The sequence below is a fragment of the Coptis chinensis genome, chromosome 4 (genome assembly GCF_015680905.1).
Source record: "Coptis chinensis isolate HL-2020 chromosome 4, ASM1568090v1, whole genome shotgun sequence".
NCBI lineage: Eukaryota > Viridiplantae > Streptophyta > Magnoliopsida > Ranunculales > Ranunculaceae > Coptis > Coptis chinensis.
In genome coordinates, this window is record NC_141459.1 from 5,233,050 (window position 1) to 5,247,413 (window position 14,364).

Sequence of the window (14,364 nt, forward strand, 5' to 3'; positions counted from 1 at the left end):
AATCTCAAAAAATAATTAACGAAAAATTAGAAACTGGATGCAACTACATTAAACTAAAATCAGAGATTAACTAACAAGAAATCAAAAATTGGATGCAAATACATTGAAATAACCTCAAATAATAGTTAACTGTAAATCAGAAGCTGGATGTAACTACATCGAACTTATCTCAAAGCATAAATAACTATAAATTGTAAACTAGATGCAAATACATCAAACTAACATCAAAAAATAATTAACAGAAAATTAGAAATTGGATGTAGATGTATTGAACTAACCTCAAAGATCGAGTAATTAACGGGAGATCGGAACCTGGATATAAATGCAATAAACTAATCTCAAAGACTAATTAATGAAACTGGATGCAACTGTAATGAATTAGCCTAGCTTATTGAATAACTAGCAAGAAATCATAAAATTGATGCAATTGCACTGAACTAAGCTCAAATAATAATTAACGAAAAATTGAAAACTAGATGCAACTACATTGAACTAACCTCAAAGAATAATTAATGGAAAATCATAAACTTGATACAAATGCATTAAACTAATAACCCTAAAACATATTTGTATTATATGTAGGGGGAATAGAATGTCTCGACAAATATAGTTTTGCATTTTAAGTAGTGTTTATCATAATTCTTTTATTATGAGGGGGAATGTCTTGCTATTCAGGTAGTTTCAATATTATCTTCGCCACATTGGGCATTCTCACAAAACTTCAATTAAACTTCAATTATTAAACCTAATAACAAAAAGAAGTCGATAAGTTTTATCAAGGTTTGGTGTTTCATTTTTATAGAGAGTGGTGCAAGAAAATTGAATGAGTGATTAATATAATTTTCATATCTCATAGTTTCTAATATGTTTTCAAGTGAGCGGAGCGAACGATCTGGGCAGAAGGGGGGTTATGCGGACAAACTAAGTTTGGTTGATTTTTGTCTATCCGTCCTCACCTATCCCTCTCTCTCTCCATCTCCCTCTTTCCTTCTCTCTCCCTCTCCCTCTCAACCAAACCCTAACTCTCTCTCTCTCCCCACCCACAAACTCATCTCTCCATCTCTCTTCTCCACCCTCCGCTCACGCCCCCACTGCTTAGCAGTTATCTAGTTTAAAATAATTTAATATAACGTCATCCGTTCGTATTCGTAGTACGGATTCGAAATCTACTTGTAAACCAAGTAACTCAATCCCGAGAATATTAAGCACACGGGCCAGCAAACACTAGCTACTAAAAGACAGAAATTCTGTTGTAGTCAAAGTCAAACCACTAAAAAGTCAAAATGTCTGCAACACAAACATAATAATTCCATTTTATTTCTTCAGCTCAAATCTGCAAATCTTCCATTCCATTTCATCATCAAATTAGGGTTTTTTACCATTTCACCCCCGAAAATCTATAATTCATACGAATCCCAAGAAAAAAGATTAAAACTTTCCCCTAACATCAGAAAAACTGGGTTTGTCTTATAATTTGATGTTATTATAGTGAAGAAGAAATGGGGAAAGGAGGAGGTTGCGTGCCAAGCAAGAAACGTGCACCAGCAGTAGCATCACCTGAAGAAAGAGAAAGTGAACAACAACAACAACAAACTAGTAATAATAATGACATTGTTACTACACATGTTGAAGAGAACAACAATTCAAATTTACTAGCATTACCCTCAACAACAACAGCAGCAGCAGCAGCTTCAAAGCTCAAGATTTTTATAGTGTTTTACTCAATGTATGGACACGTGGAAGGATTAGCAAAGAGAATGAAAAAAGGGGTTGATTTAATTGAAGGGGTTCAAGGGTATTTGTATAGGGTGCCTGAAACATTATCAATTCAAGTTTTGGAACAAATGAAGGTTCCTCAGAAAGACGGTGGGATTGAAGTTATATCGAATGCCGAGGAATTGGTCCAGGCTGATGGGATTTTGTTTGGCTTTCCAGCTAGGTATGGGTCAATGGCTGCACAAATGAAGTCATTTTTCGATTCTACTGGCCAACTGTGGAAGGAGCAGAAACTTGCTGGGAAGCCCGGTGGTTTTTTTGTTAGTACTGGGACACAAGGTGGTGGGCAGGAAACTACCGCGTAAGTCCAAATTTTAATTGCATTGTTTGCTTGTTTGTTTTATTGTGTGATATTGTTGTTTAATGTTTCATATTGTTAACTGATATGAGTTGTGCGTATATTGTAAAGGAAGTATAGGTTATGAAAGTCGTGAGAAGTGATGTAGAAGAATGCCGAATTAGCCTGAGTAGTATTTGAAGCAGGGATTTGTTAAAAGGAAATGTTGGTTATCCTTCCCATGGATTGTAATGGTATCACTCGTTTTGGTTATTGGAAGTTATTATTGGTTAGGGTAGACATGTCACTGTTAAAAGCAGTTTAGACTGTGATTACAATCACAAACCATTTTGTTAGAGTTGATTGCTAACAGCAACTTCTATTTGGATTTAGATTTGACACACAGTTGAGCGTTATACTCCTTGTAAAAAGTTCTGCTTGCCTTGTAAAGTTGTAATGCGCTAGGACAATCTTTTAGATATGAAATAAACTTAAAGAGCTGAAGAAGACCTCTGAAAGGGCCGGATGGATATAATAGAGAATTTACATGAAATATCTACCTGGAATTGGAGGAAATTCAACGACTTTTAGGAGTCAAATAGCATATTAGGGACATTTTAAGTATTTAGAAGAGGACGCTTAGTAGAGGTAGATTGCTGAAAAAGGAGGATTCATACAAAAGTTTTTGTCATTGTAGGAGCCATCTAGTTTAGCTTGTCAAGTCTCATAAAGTTGGTACTTCCTAGTTCCTACGTATATTTGAAAACCTGGACCACCACCTAGGAATCGATCTGAAAAAAATTGCTATGTTCTTAAATGAAATTGCAAAATCTGGAAGGAAATACAGCACCACATACATATGGTTACCTTGAGTTATGTTCTCAACTCTAAACAAACTTTCTTTTAGGTTGACCAGTATATACAGACACATCATTGTAAGCTGCAATTTGTTTTTTGCATTCAGTATCCGTTTTGGAACCATGATCAAGTACTCTATCAAGCCCATCCTTCTGTGGGGGCTTTCTTTTGATGGGTTTAACTAATGATACTTTAGATATTCATCAATTTACTTTGTTAGGGAAGGCTTTATCAGAGGGGGAGACCCTCTCAGGTTTAAAGGATGTGTTTCGGGTAGAAAACTGGTTCCTGGTAAAGAATCATTGCCATCTACAGATGATGCTGGAATGTGATCACAATTGACGTGTGTTACTGGTGGTTGGAGAATTTAAGAGTGATTCCTTACTTGCTTGGAGGAACAATACAATGTTCCTCATATCAATTTGTACTTACTGTAGAACCACAATATACGTGCTAAGGTGTTTTCTTCCGGCCTAAAGATTGTACCGCCAAGTCTTTTTCTAATTACCAAAATGACCCGTAGAAATGGAATTCATGAAGAGTCATTTATCGCAATTTTTTTTATATAAGAATAACTTCAGAAGCTCAAAAGGATGATTTACCGCAGACATCACAAATTCTTATATCCAGATTTGTTGTTACACACCATCAGTAGGAGACCAACCCTTACCAAGACGAATGCCAAATTACCAAATTCCTTTTAATAGCAAAGTGGTGGGAAGGAAACTACCACGTAAATTGAAATTTTAATCTTCCTTTTACTAGCATCGGTGTTTTATTTGCGTAATGTTGTATTTGTTTGTTTTGCTGTTTTCTTTTCCTTTTTGGTTGTTTGATCTTGTAAGAAGTACTTGTTTGCTAACATGGCTGCACACAACTTACTTCAAAACATAGATGTTTATAAAGAGGTATAGGCTGCGAAGGTTAGGAAAGAAAAAAAAATGGTTAGAAGCGAGGTAGAAGGATGCTGGTAAGAAAAAGAAACAAATGAAGGGGCACCCTATTAGCCCGAGTAATATTTGAAGCAGCCCTTAAAAATGAAATGTTGGCAATCCCTACCATCTGTTGCAGTGGCATCCCTAGTTTTGATTACCCGAAGGAACTATTGTTTAGGGTAGACATGTCACTGTTAAAATTACTCCAGATTGTGATTACAATACAAACTGCTAAAGATATCAGTGTGTCACATTTTTTTTTATTTGTAGATCATGAGATTGAAATGAATCAATTTCTGATTCCCCTCTTATTTGGCTGTTAATGTTTGTGATATTGCTGATTAAGCAGTTGGCACTACTGTTGTTCTTTAGATTTTTCATTTCTGTATTATCAGAGGCTTCTTTTTTGGCTTTAGATGTGACACGTAGTTGAGCATTTGATGCCTTCTAAAAAGCTGCTCTTGTAATGCACCAGGACAAACTTTTATCTGAAAGGGTTTGATAGAGATATTGAAGAGTGTACATGAAATATCTGGCTGGAAACCTCCTGAGATTCAACATCTTTTAGGTGTCAAGTTGTACTTTCATAGAAGAGATTTCTTAAGAAGTCAAGTCTTTCAAGATTAGAAGAGGCTGCTTACTACAGTTAGATTGCCAAAAAAGAGGATTAAGACAAAAAAAATCTCATTTTAGGTGTCATCTAGCTTAGTTGCATATGTCTCATACAGTTGGTAGTTCCGACCTATATTGAAAACCTGCTTGGACGACCTAGGAATATAAATAAAAAATTACTTATATTTTTCCATGGAGTTGCAAATTTTGGAAGCAAGTTCAACACCACTTTCATATGGAAACGTAGAGTTATGTTATCAACTCTAAGAAAACTTTCTGCTAGGTTGACGTATCTATACAGACACTGGATTATTTGCTTGCTGGATTGTTACACGAGGTGGAGGGCCTGAAGCTACCTCGTAATCCCAAATTTTATTTTCATTTTTAATAGCATTGTTGTCGTATTGTGTAGTATCGCTTTTATTGCTTTTCTTGTTTTAGAGAACTATGCTTAGTGCTCTATTTGACATAGACAGAATATGTTCATGTTGGTAAACAATGTTGTTAGTGAGTGAGTATTTGTGTGTTGACTTGCTCCTTTTTTTTTTTAGGGGGGTATTTGATATTGTTAGATATACTTGTTTGCTAATGTTAGTCGTGCATAAATTACTTAATAAAATAGACGTTCTTAAACAGGTATAGGTTGAGACAGTTAGGAGACAAAAAACGGTGAGAATTTATGTAGAAGGATGGTGATATGAAAAAGAAATGAATAGAGGGGCTACCAATTTCAAGCAGGGAGCCCTTATAAAGTAAATGTTGGCGATCCCTCCCCTAATTTTGGCTATTGGAAATAACTATTGGTTAGGGTAGGCATGTCACTGTGAAAGCCATTTTAGACTGTCGTTACATCACAAACTGCTAAACATGCCACAATTTACAATTTTGAATTACGAGATTGAAATGGATCACCCGACCTTTTCTATTATGGTAATTGTAGTCGATGTAGCTGAAAGCTATCGAGTAAGATAGCCGCAGGAGCGTTATTGGCTCCCGATCTGCCACCTTGGGGGTTGGCATAGCCTGGGGGTTCATGGTCCTTTCTGATTCCATTTGTATTGGTCAGTTCATGTTAGTATTATTGCTGATTTAGCAGTTGGGAAGCTATGTAAAAACCCCACTGTTATTCTATAGATTTTTGTGTTATCGGAGGGTTTTTTTTTGGGTTTAGATGTGACATATAGTTGAGCTTGTTATCCTTTCTAAAGAATTCTGTTGCCCTTGTAATGCACTAGTAGAAATTTTCTGAAACCAAAGAGCTGAAAAAAGAGTCATCTAAAAGGGTGGAGCATAAATATTGAAGAGTACACATGAAATATTTGCTTGGAATCTTCCTGAATTCAGCATCTTTTAGGAGTTGAAGAAACTTTTTAAGCATTTAAACCCTTAAAATTAGAAGAGGCACTTATTTATTAAGAAATAGGAAGCGAGACAGAATACTGTCAGAGCGGAACCAAAAGTCTAAAGCTCCCTCACATTCCAGGAATGATTGAATGAAGTTATCTAAAGAAAAAAAGTTAAAATAGAACAGTAAAAAAATCGAGGGCAATGTGGACCCCCCTACCATTTATGGAATAAAGAAAGATGGACCAAGCTACTGTTGAATGTAAGCACATTGAACATTACTAGGGTTGGTCCTTCTTCAATAAGCGAACAAGAAGCATCAAAGATTTCGGATAGGATCCACGGTCTTTGGATAGCTAGAGTTAGATTGCTAAGAAAGAGGACTCGCAATATACTTCTTATCAGTGTAGGTGTCACCTAGCTTAGTTTGTAATCTCACCTACTGACCTACAGTTTGATAGTTCCGACCTGTGTCTGAATTCTGAAACCTTTGTGAACCATCCCCTAGGAATCTAACGGAAAGAATGGTTTTATTTTTCCATGGAGCTGCGGATGCTGGAAGGAAGTTTAAGACCACATTCATATGGTAGCATAGAGTTATGTTCTCAACTCTAGACAAATTTTCTATTAGGTTGACCTGTCTATACTGACAAGCGATAATTTTCTACAACCACAAAACCTTCTTTTGGACTCAGTATCCATAAGCCATAATCAAGGGTTTAGTCTATCAAGCCATCCTTGTGTGTGGGCTTTCTTTTGATTGATTTAGCTTCTGATACTTTAGATATTGATTAGTTTACTTTGTTGGTGGAAAGCCATGGATGAGGAGGAGATCCTATTCGATTTGGAGGATCTAGTTCACTCAAAATTCTTGTTCCTGATAGAGAGTCGATTTCCTTCTAAAATAGATGATGGAATGTGATCAGTTAGCAGGTTACTGATATCTTCCTGTTGAGTATCGTTTTCCGCAGACCCCAATTGAGTCAATAGATGACAAAGGCTGTGTTGCGTGGGTACTTCACGCCGACACACGACTCAGATACGACTCCGGCACTTCTAAACGAAGAAGTGGAGGATAATGTACCTTAAATAAGATATGACCCAAAAGCTATTTTACCACAAAAGAAAAAAAAAATGTCAAAGGCCAAGTTTAGACAGTAGTGGAGTCAAATTCAGACTAGGCTAGTCAGAACAATCTCAAGTCATGCACAAGCACAAGCACACAGTTGAACTGATGTTTTGAAGATTTAGACTGTTTATTTTCACTAGGGAAAGTTTATAGAGTGTTGATTAATTGTTGGTTGATATACCTACACAATTTGACCTTGTGAGCATTTAAGACCGAAATCAGGGAAGAAATATATTTTTTTTATGGATATGTCGTTACTGCATGGACCGTTTCCGCCATAAATAGTCAAAGAGTGAAACTAAATTCTTTGACAAATGTATATTAGTTTTGAAGCTGTCAGTGAAAGACAGTCCATTATTTGAAGTTATAAATTACTTTTGCTGGGATAAAATAAATGCACCAATTTGTTTTTTATTTTTTTGTTGATTTGAAATGTTAAGGATCCCCACAAGTTCTGTATATAGCAAAATATTTTTGCTCACCGAATGACTGGAGAGTGAAATTTTTATAGTAAATTTGACCTCAAAATAAGAACGTAACTTAATAATGAAAAATGATAATTTTCACTAATAAGATTTACTTATCTATTTTTGTTGAAGTTTGTGGTTAGAAATGTCAAAATATGGAAGCTTTGGTAATGCTGATCAAGATGGAGGCTAATTCTATGATTAACCTCTCTGTCCCTCCTAAATCTCATAGGAGGAAATGACTAAACTCTTTGTTGATACTTGATACAATATCCAGTTCTTCGAGTATTCAATTGCCTGGGACAGTCTTTTCATCAAGTTGCAACTTGCTGTCTCATGTCATTCTTTTCATTTGTTACACAGTTGGACAGCAATCACCCAGTTAACCCACCATGGAATGCTCTTTGTTCCCATTGGCTACACCTTTGGAGCTGGTATGTTCAAAATGGACTCCATTCGAGGGGGTTCTCCATATGGTGCTGGAGTTTATGCTGGTGATGGCACGAGGGAGCCTAGTGAAATAGAGCTGGCACTTGCAGAGCATCAGGGCAAGTATATGGCTTCTATTGTGAAGAGGCTTGCCCAAGCTTGACACGTCCCATTATATAATTGGCGTATATGCTGCATTCAAGATCATTATTTTCAGCTTTTTAATATCTTCATTTGTTGGTTCATTGTGTTTGCTTGTTTTTGTGATTGTTTTTTTACTCGAAAGAAATTAATGTGCTGGGTTAGTGACTGAAGAGAGTACCTTGGTGTTACTTCAGTTTTCAGTTTCCCTTTTTACTGTTCGTGCTTTCATTGTTTGATGAAACAGTTGTATATGGTTCACAACTCGAGTTTCATATATTTTAAGCATTAATAATTCTCTACTTGTTGGATGCATTATTTTGTAAACATTGCTTGTTCTGTGGAGGTTTCCTATTGTTTTGGGGACAGGGAACTTTTGATCATTGTTTGTATTAAAACCATAATAATATGATTGTTTTCTAGTCAAACTCTACTCCCAAATTATGTGAATCGTATCTATGGATTTCTAACCTTGTCAAGCCATATTCATGCTTCCTATTTCTATCCACATGGTTTTCGGCATTAGTCTTTTTTAGATGCTAGCTAGTTCTTATAAATCTCATCACACAATTAGTTTTTCAATTTTACTCATGGCTAGCACAAAACCTCGTGTGCTAGTGCTTGCAAGTTGCAAGTCCTGGCATGGGCCACATTATCCCACTTGTAAGCCTTGAAAATCTTGAAGTCACTCTTTTTGTTATTGCAACTAGCTCATCAACCTCTCTATTGCAACTTATAGAATCAGTATCTAATTTTCATATTGATCTTCTTTTTGTTGACCTTAGACCGATCAACATTTCAGACTTGGTGTCTACCAGACTACCAATATGTCGTTGGTTGCCAGCTTGTTTATAATCACACGAGGCCGGGTCCATCAAAGCCCTTAAATCCAAAATCGGCGTGCATGAAAGCACCACCTACAGCTCTTATTGTCAATATAGTTGATATAGACGCCTGTGACGACATTGCAGATTAATTTGGTATTAAGAAGTAAGGGCATCACCAATGCAGCCCTTAAATGGACCTCTATCTCCAAATTTGAGGGAGCAATTGAAGAAACACCCTTCCAATGCAGCCCTTATATGGGACTCTATTTCTACCATCCTTGAAAAGTGTCTCTAATTTTATCGGAAGTTTTAAAGGACCTGGGTTCTACAAACAAAATTCTGCCCACAACTGTTGAAAAGCATCCAAGAGAAATAATGCAGCACAGTTGGTTTAATTCTTCGTTCAAGTGATCTAGGAAGTGTTAAACCCGGGTTCGAGTCGCTGAAGCTTCTCATTTTTAGCTTTTAATTTTTTTTTTCGAATTACAAAATAGAATAGTAAATATGTTCTCACTGAGAATCGAAGCAGTGGCCTATGTTTGCCTTAGCCAAGCCATCGCCACTACACCAACTTAAGGTGAATGATTGGTTTTTCCAGGAGCAGATCTTCATTTCAAAGTTCTGCACTGTAGAACCCCTCCATTGTAGCTCCTTCATTTTGCTTTTCTCCTTTAACCAGACCTCTAAAAGGATGACGTGGCCCTCTATTTTGAGGGCCAGCATTGGTGATGCCCTAAGTATTTGTCATTTCAACAGCGTGGTTCCTAACTTTGACAACATATCTTCCTATACTGGATCATGAAATTGAACAAGAATATGTTGATTTGGTTAAACCGATTAGGATCCCTGGTTGTAAGTCGATTTAACCAGATGACATAATTGACCTGATGTTGGAACCGAAGGTTGAAGAATGCAGAATGTCATTGCCATGGGTGAAAATTTGTCCATGGTTGATGGGCTTTCGTTAGACACAAGGGAAGATTTGGAGCCTCAGAGTTTAAATGCCTTCATAGAGACCATTGTGAAACCAAGTCTGTATCCCATCGGGCCCATAGTTCGAATTGTCGGGGCCGAGAAGATAGTTAACAAGTGTTTGGCTTGGCTAACAGAGCAACGTAGTGAATCGGTGTTCCAAAATTTTTGAGTTCCCCCTCCCTTGGAAGTGGCCAACGTGTGGCAGAAGAATTGAAGAGCTGGACAGACATGAACATTTCACGTTGGAGACTAGTGAAATTATGAGTGTATGTACTAGGCACTTAGCCACTTGAGTAATGCCGTAATGGTGTTAATAAGTTCATTAGTGTTCCAAGGCTTCCAGCTAAGGTATATCACTATTGCTATTTGTTATTCACTTATTTGAACAGCAAGTTCCGTTTACCACACTTTTTATATTATAGTTTATACCACACTCCTTTACAAGATGAATTAAGTGCTAATAATTTGTGGATATGATCTATTAATCATAGATAACATCTCCACAAAAATTCATCTCATTTGGAAATCTCTAACCTAGTCAAAAGTTGTTGTAAACTTTGAATTGTTTTTTACTGATCCAGATTTTTTGATTTTGCAATCATCTTTTAACATAATTAAATATTATCAAATAAGATTAAATTTTATAAAGGTGATCTTCATGGTTAGTTGAACACATCCACAGAAAAAACTATATTATAATTCATATTGTAGGTAAAGTTGTGGGACATAGTATAAACTATAGTATAAAAAGTATAGAAAAAATAACCCGAGAGGGTTGAGACCGATATATATATATATATATAAACTATAAAGGCTCCCCTAACCCATCGCTTTCTGCAAACATAATTCAATCAACGATCCAAACTTTAAACTAAACTAGGGATTTTTCCGAACGAGGGTGCCACTAGAGTGGAACGGGTTCCCGAAGGAGATGGTGGTATGTCACTATGAGGTGGTGCTCCAAAGAGCGCCGGCAAGCACACCGGCTCGAAATTTGACCATTAAGGTCTGTTGTAAGGTGGAAACTCAAAGTCTCCAAAATAATCGCCCGTGACACCACGAGAGCAATATTAAAGTTGCGTATAATTTATAATATATGTATATATATATATAGGCCTTGAAATTGCTCCTACATAAATATTAGAAGTTAGTTCATCAGCTCTTGTATCTATTTCTAAATTCTAATGCACATAACGCTATATTATCAATTATACTAGTTAACTGGCACGTGTCTACACCACGTGTGTGGTCAACTGGTTTGGGCCGGGCAGCACAAAAATCCAACTTTCAATCAGTAGCAATCTCGCAATTGTTTGTAAAATAGAAGGCATTGTGATAAATCAGGAGAGAAACGTCCGAATTTCACTGTATAAATAAACGGTTTTACCTCTCCATCAACTATATTATTACATAATACTCTTTTGACTGTGATCGTAATAATTAAAACCATATATGGGTATAATTAGAAAACACTGTTGTTCACATAATCATTCTATTTAAAGTAGTAATAGTAAGATTAGCCGGATGTCCATCTTGCCTGAAACCTGAAACCCGTCCAAAATCCGAACAAAATATCCTCATCGATTCCTGTTCGAACTCGACAAAATCTGAACCCGAACCGAAATACATAGGGTAAGATTTGGTCACTTTCTAAACCCGGACCGACCCGAAGCTTGACCCGATAATTTAGTCCTAAATCTATTAAAAGGGCTAAAAAACCAAAACTAAACCCGGACCGAAATCGAACCCCAAATCCAGTTTCAATTGCATACTACTAATCTCATATAAAAGAATAAGCTAGATAAATATTTGGATTATGATCTCATTCATGTTTACAATAATGAGTTATTTAATATATTGGATTATGAAAAAATTTATGTCGGAATTTCTAATTTTTTCAAGAATTGCGACGGCAAAGCACACCATCACGACCATTAAGGTTTTGTATAGTTCATTTAAATTCACCACGTCCATCTATTTTAAATCATATATCGAATAATTATGTTCAATATATAGATGATAATTACTTCCAAGTTCATTAGAAGTTTTATTTTGTTTGAAAAATTGATGGATAGTTGAAAAAAAAATGTAGATATATATTTCAAATAAAATTTCTTATTGTCTTCTTTCTTCATTTATACCGGGATTTATTCTACCCGAAACTCTAACCCGAGCCTGATGGGTACCCAAAATATAGGGTTAGAGTAGGGTTTGGTTATACTTCTGAACAAAACACCCGACTCTAAATCCGACCCCTAAAACCAGTCTGGATTCGAGTAATCCGATACCCGTTCAAAAACATGAAAAGTCGACCTGGGTCGGGTAGCCGTTTGGACATTCCAGGATTATGTATTGAACTGTAGAAAAAAACAAAAGTAATCAACTACTTTATTTTGAGATTGTCGGATCAGGACTCAAAAGTCAAAACCTTATCTTTTCATTAATTTTGATCAAGTTGAAGTGTTGAACTAGTTTTTTCATGTTACTATCGTTGCTGTCAAAACCACAATGAGTCCACGTGCTCCATAACCATAGTCAACATTCAAGTCAATTACAGAATCAAATATAGGGGTACCCATATCTAAATAGGGGCCATCTTAATATATGGACTAGAAGGCTTGGCGATCAAATGTGAGAAGCATTCCATAGTTATCTGAACATGGAAGAATTGAAGCTGCTCGGAACTTGGCCTAGTCCGTTCAGTTACAGAGTGATATGGGCTTTGAAACTGAAGGGTATAGATTATGAATATATACCAGAAAATCTAAGCAGGAAGAGTGCATTGCTTTTAGAATACAATCCGGTCCATAAGAAGATCCCTGTGCTTGTTCATGGTGGCAAGCCTATTGCAGAGTCCATTGTTATCCTTGAATACATTGAGGAGATGTGGCCTGAGAAACCCTTGCTGCCAAAAGATCCTTACAAGAGATCCATTGCTCGTTTTTGGTCTAAATTTGCAGACGATAAGGTAATGAAATCTGAGTTAGATTTTCATGTTATATGGTAAATATATCGGGTGTTTTCGCATAAATATCTGTTCAATTCTTGCATAGTTGCATCCACCAAAGTTATTAAGTTTTGGCTAGTGTATTTTGACTTAGAATCAGACCTTGGTTACGACTTCATCGTCAACTTAGACTTCAGCCTTAAAAGAGTATATTATTGCTTTTTATTATATTCATGAAAATACATATGTATGTCATGAACTCATGATGCTTATATTGTGGCTATTAGCTATCATTTTTTTTTTAAATGTACATGGTTTTTTAGCGGTGAGTGCTTGTTTAGGCTGTCTATGTCCAAGCTGAAAGTTGGATGATCAGTATGTTTTTCCCCTGTTCCCCAAGCAGAAAACATGTAAATTGCAGTCATAATCAATTTGAAGGAACGAATTAAATACTACATCTAATAATTTATAGAACTGTAATTATTGGTTTCATACATGTTTAAGCAATGTCATGCCCCATGGAATTTGTGGCTTTGTGCAGTGTGGTGTAAACTGTACAGTCTTAAGAAACACAATGCTTACAGTTACAGATTAGAAAACTGAAGGCCTATAGGTTCTTGCCAAAAGAAGAAGTGACCATCCAGTAACCCTAATTATTGTGGTTGGACCAATTTGATGAATTATTTACATTTCTTTTTTCTTGTGATTCAGGGCTCAAGTATGTGGAAAATAATCTTCTACCCTGATGAGCGAGAGCAAGCAATAAAAGATAGCTTGGAATATCTTAAAACCATAGAAGACCTCGGGTTAGGAGAGACGCCATTTTTTGGTGGAGATGCCATTGGATTAGTGGACTTGGTCTTTGGAGTTATTGCTCACTGGTTAGGAGCCATTGAAGAAATTGCGGGTGTAAAGCTCTTGGAAACCAATAGATTTCCTCGGTTGCATGCCTGGACAGAAAATTTCAAACAAGTTGCAGTGATCAAAGAAAACCTTCCTGATTATGATGAAATGGTGGTCTACCTCAAGCATCGAGTAGAGGTGTTTCAAACATCTCCATGGCAATAGGATATATCAAGTGTTTCGACTTTCAACATTAATCAAAAGCTTGTAAAATGAACTTGCCTAGCATGTCTACGTACTCTGTTCCAGTGAGAGTTTATGAGTTAGCATCGTATTGATAGATCTTGTAACAAGACATTCTGAACGGATCCGCGTCTGAAGTTTGTATTATGTCTTTGCTTTCTGAATCTCGGTATTTTCAGTACCAAAAGTACGTATCTGTATTGCGTTACTTCCTCCCTCACTATGGCATTGCCTTTTCGACAAGGTTCAAATAAGAAATTTTATACAGTGGGGCTTTTGTTATGGTCAGGAAAGAAGACAAATCACGAGGAAGTGGACTATTCTCGGATTGATTGTGTTGTGGACTTGATTGCTAAATAGTGGAACAAGACAGAACCAATGCGCTCAACGCATTCCTTGTGAAATGTATGCCGATTGTGATTACGCCTAACCATATCAAACCAAACCATTGTCAAATTTAAGGCCTAAACAAGCTGATCTAGTTTCTCAGGACAGAGGTACAGGACCTCTTCAATCTGAACTACACAGCATGGCTTACACCAGATTTCAAGGGGGGGTGTC

General features: G+C 36.5%; 2 protein-coding genes across 2 annotated transcripts; both read left to right on the plus strand.

The window, feature by feature from the left end:
* Positions 1-1,270: 1,270 nt before the first annotated feature.
* LOC147501399 (Quinone reductase family protein) lies at positions 1,271-8,270 on the plus strand. The gene is made up of 2 exons (XM_086606446.1): positions 1,271-2,077; positions 7,762-8,270. Exons 1-2 carry the CDS (start codon positions 1,500-1,502, stop codon positions 7,988-7,990), a joined length of 807 nt encoding a protein of 268 aa, XP_086462572.1. The 5' UTR covers positions 1,271-1,499; the 3' UTR covers positions 7,991-8,270.
* A 3,981-nt stretch (positions 8,271-12,251) lies between these two features.
* On the plus strand, positions 12,252-14,070 carry LOC147501400 (putative glutathione S-transferase). The gene is made up of 2 exons (XM_086606448.1): positions 12,252-12,738; positions 13,429-14,070. Exons 1-2 carry the CDS (start codon positions 12,430-12,432, stop codon positions 13,783-13,785), a joined length of 666 nt encoding a protein of 221 aa, XP_086462574.1. The 5' UTR covers positions 12,252-12,429; the 3' UTR covers positions 13,786-14,070.
* The last annotated feature ends 294 nt before the right edge of the window (positions 14,071-14,364 follow it).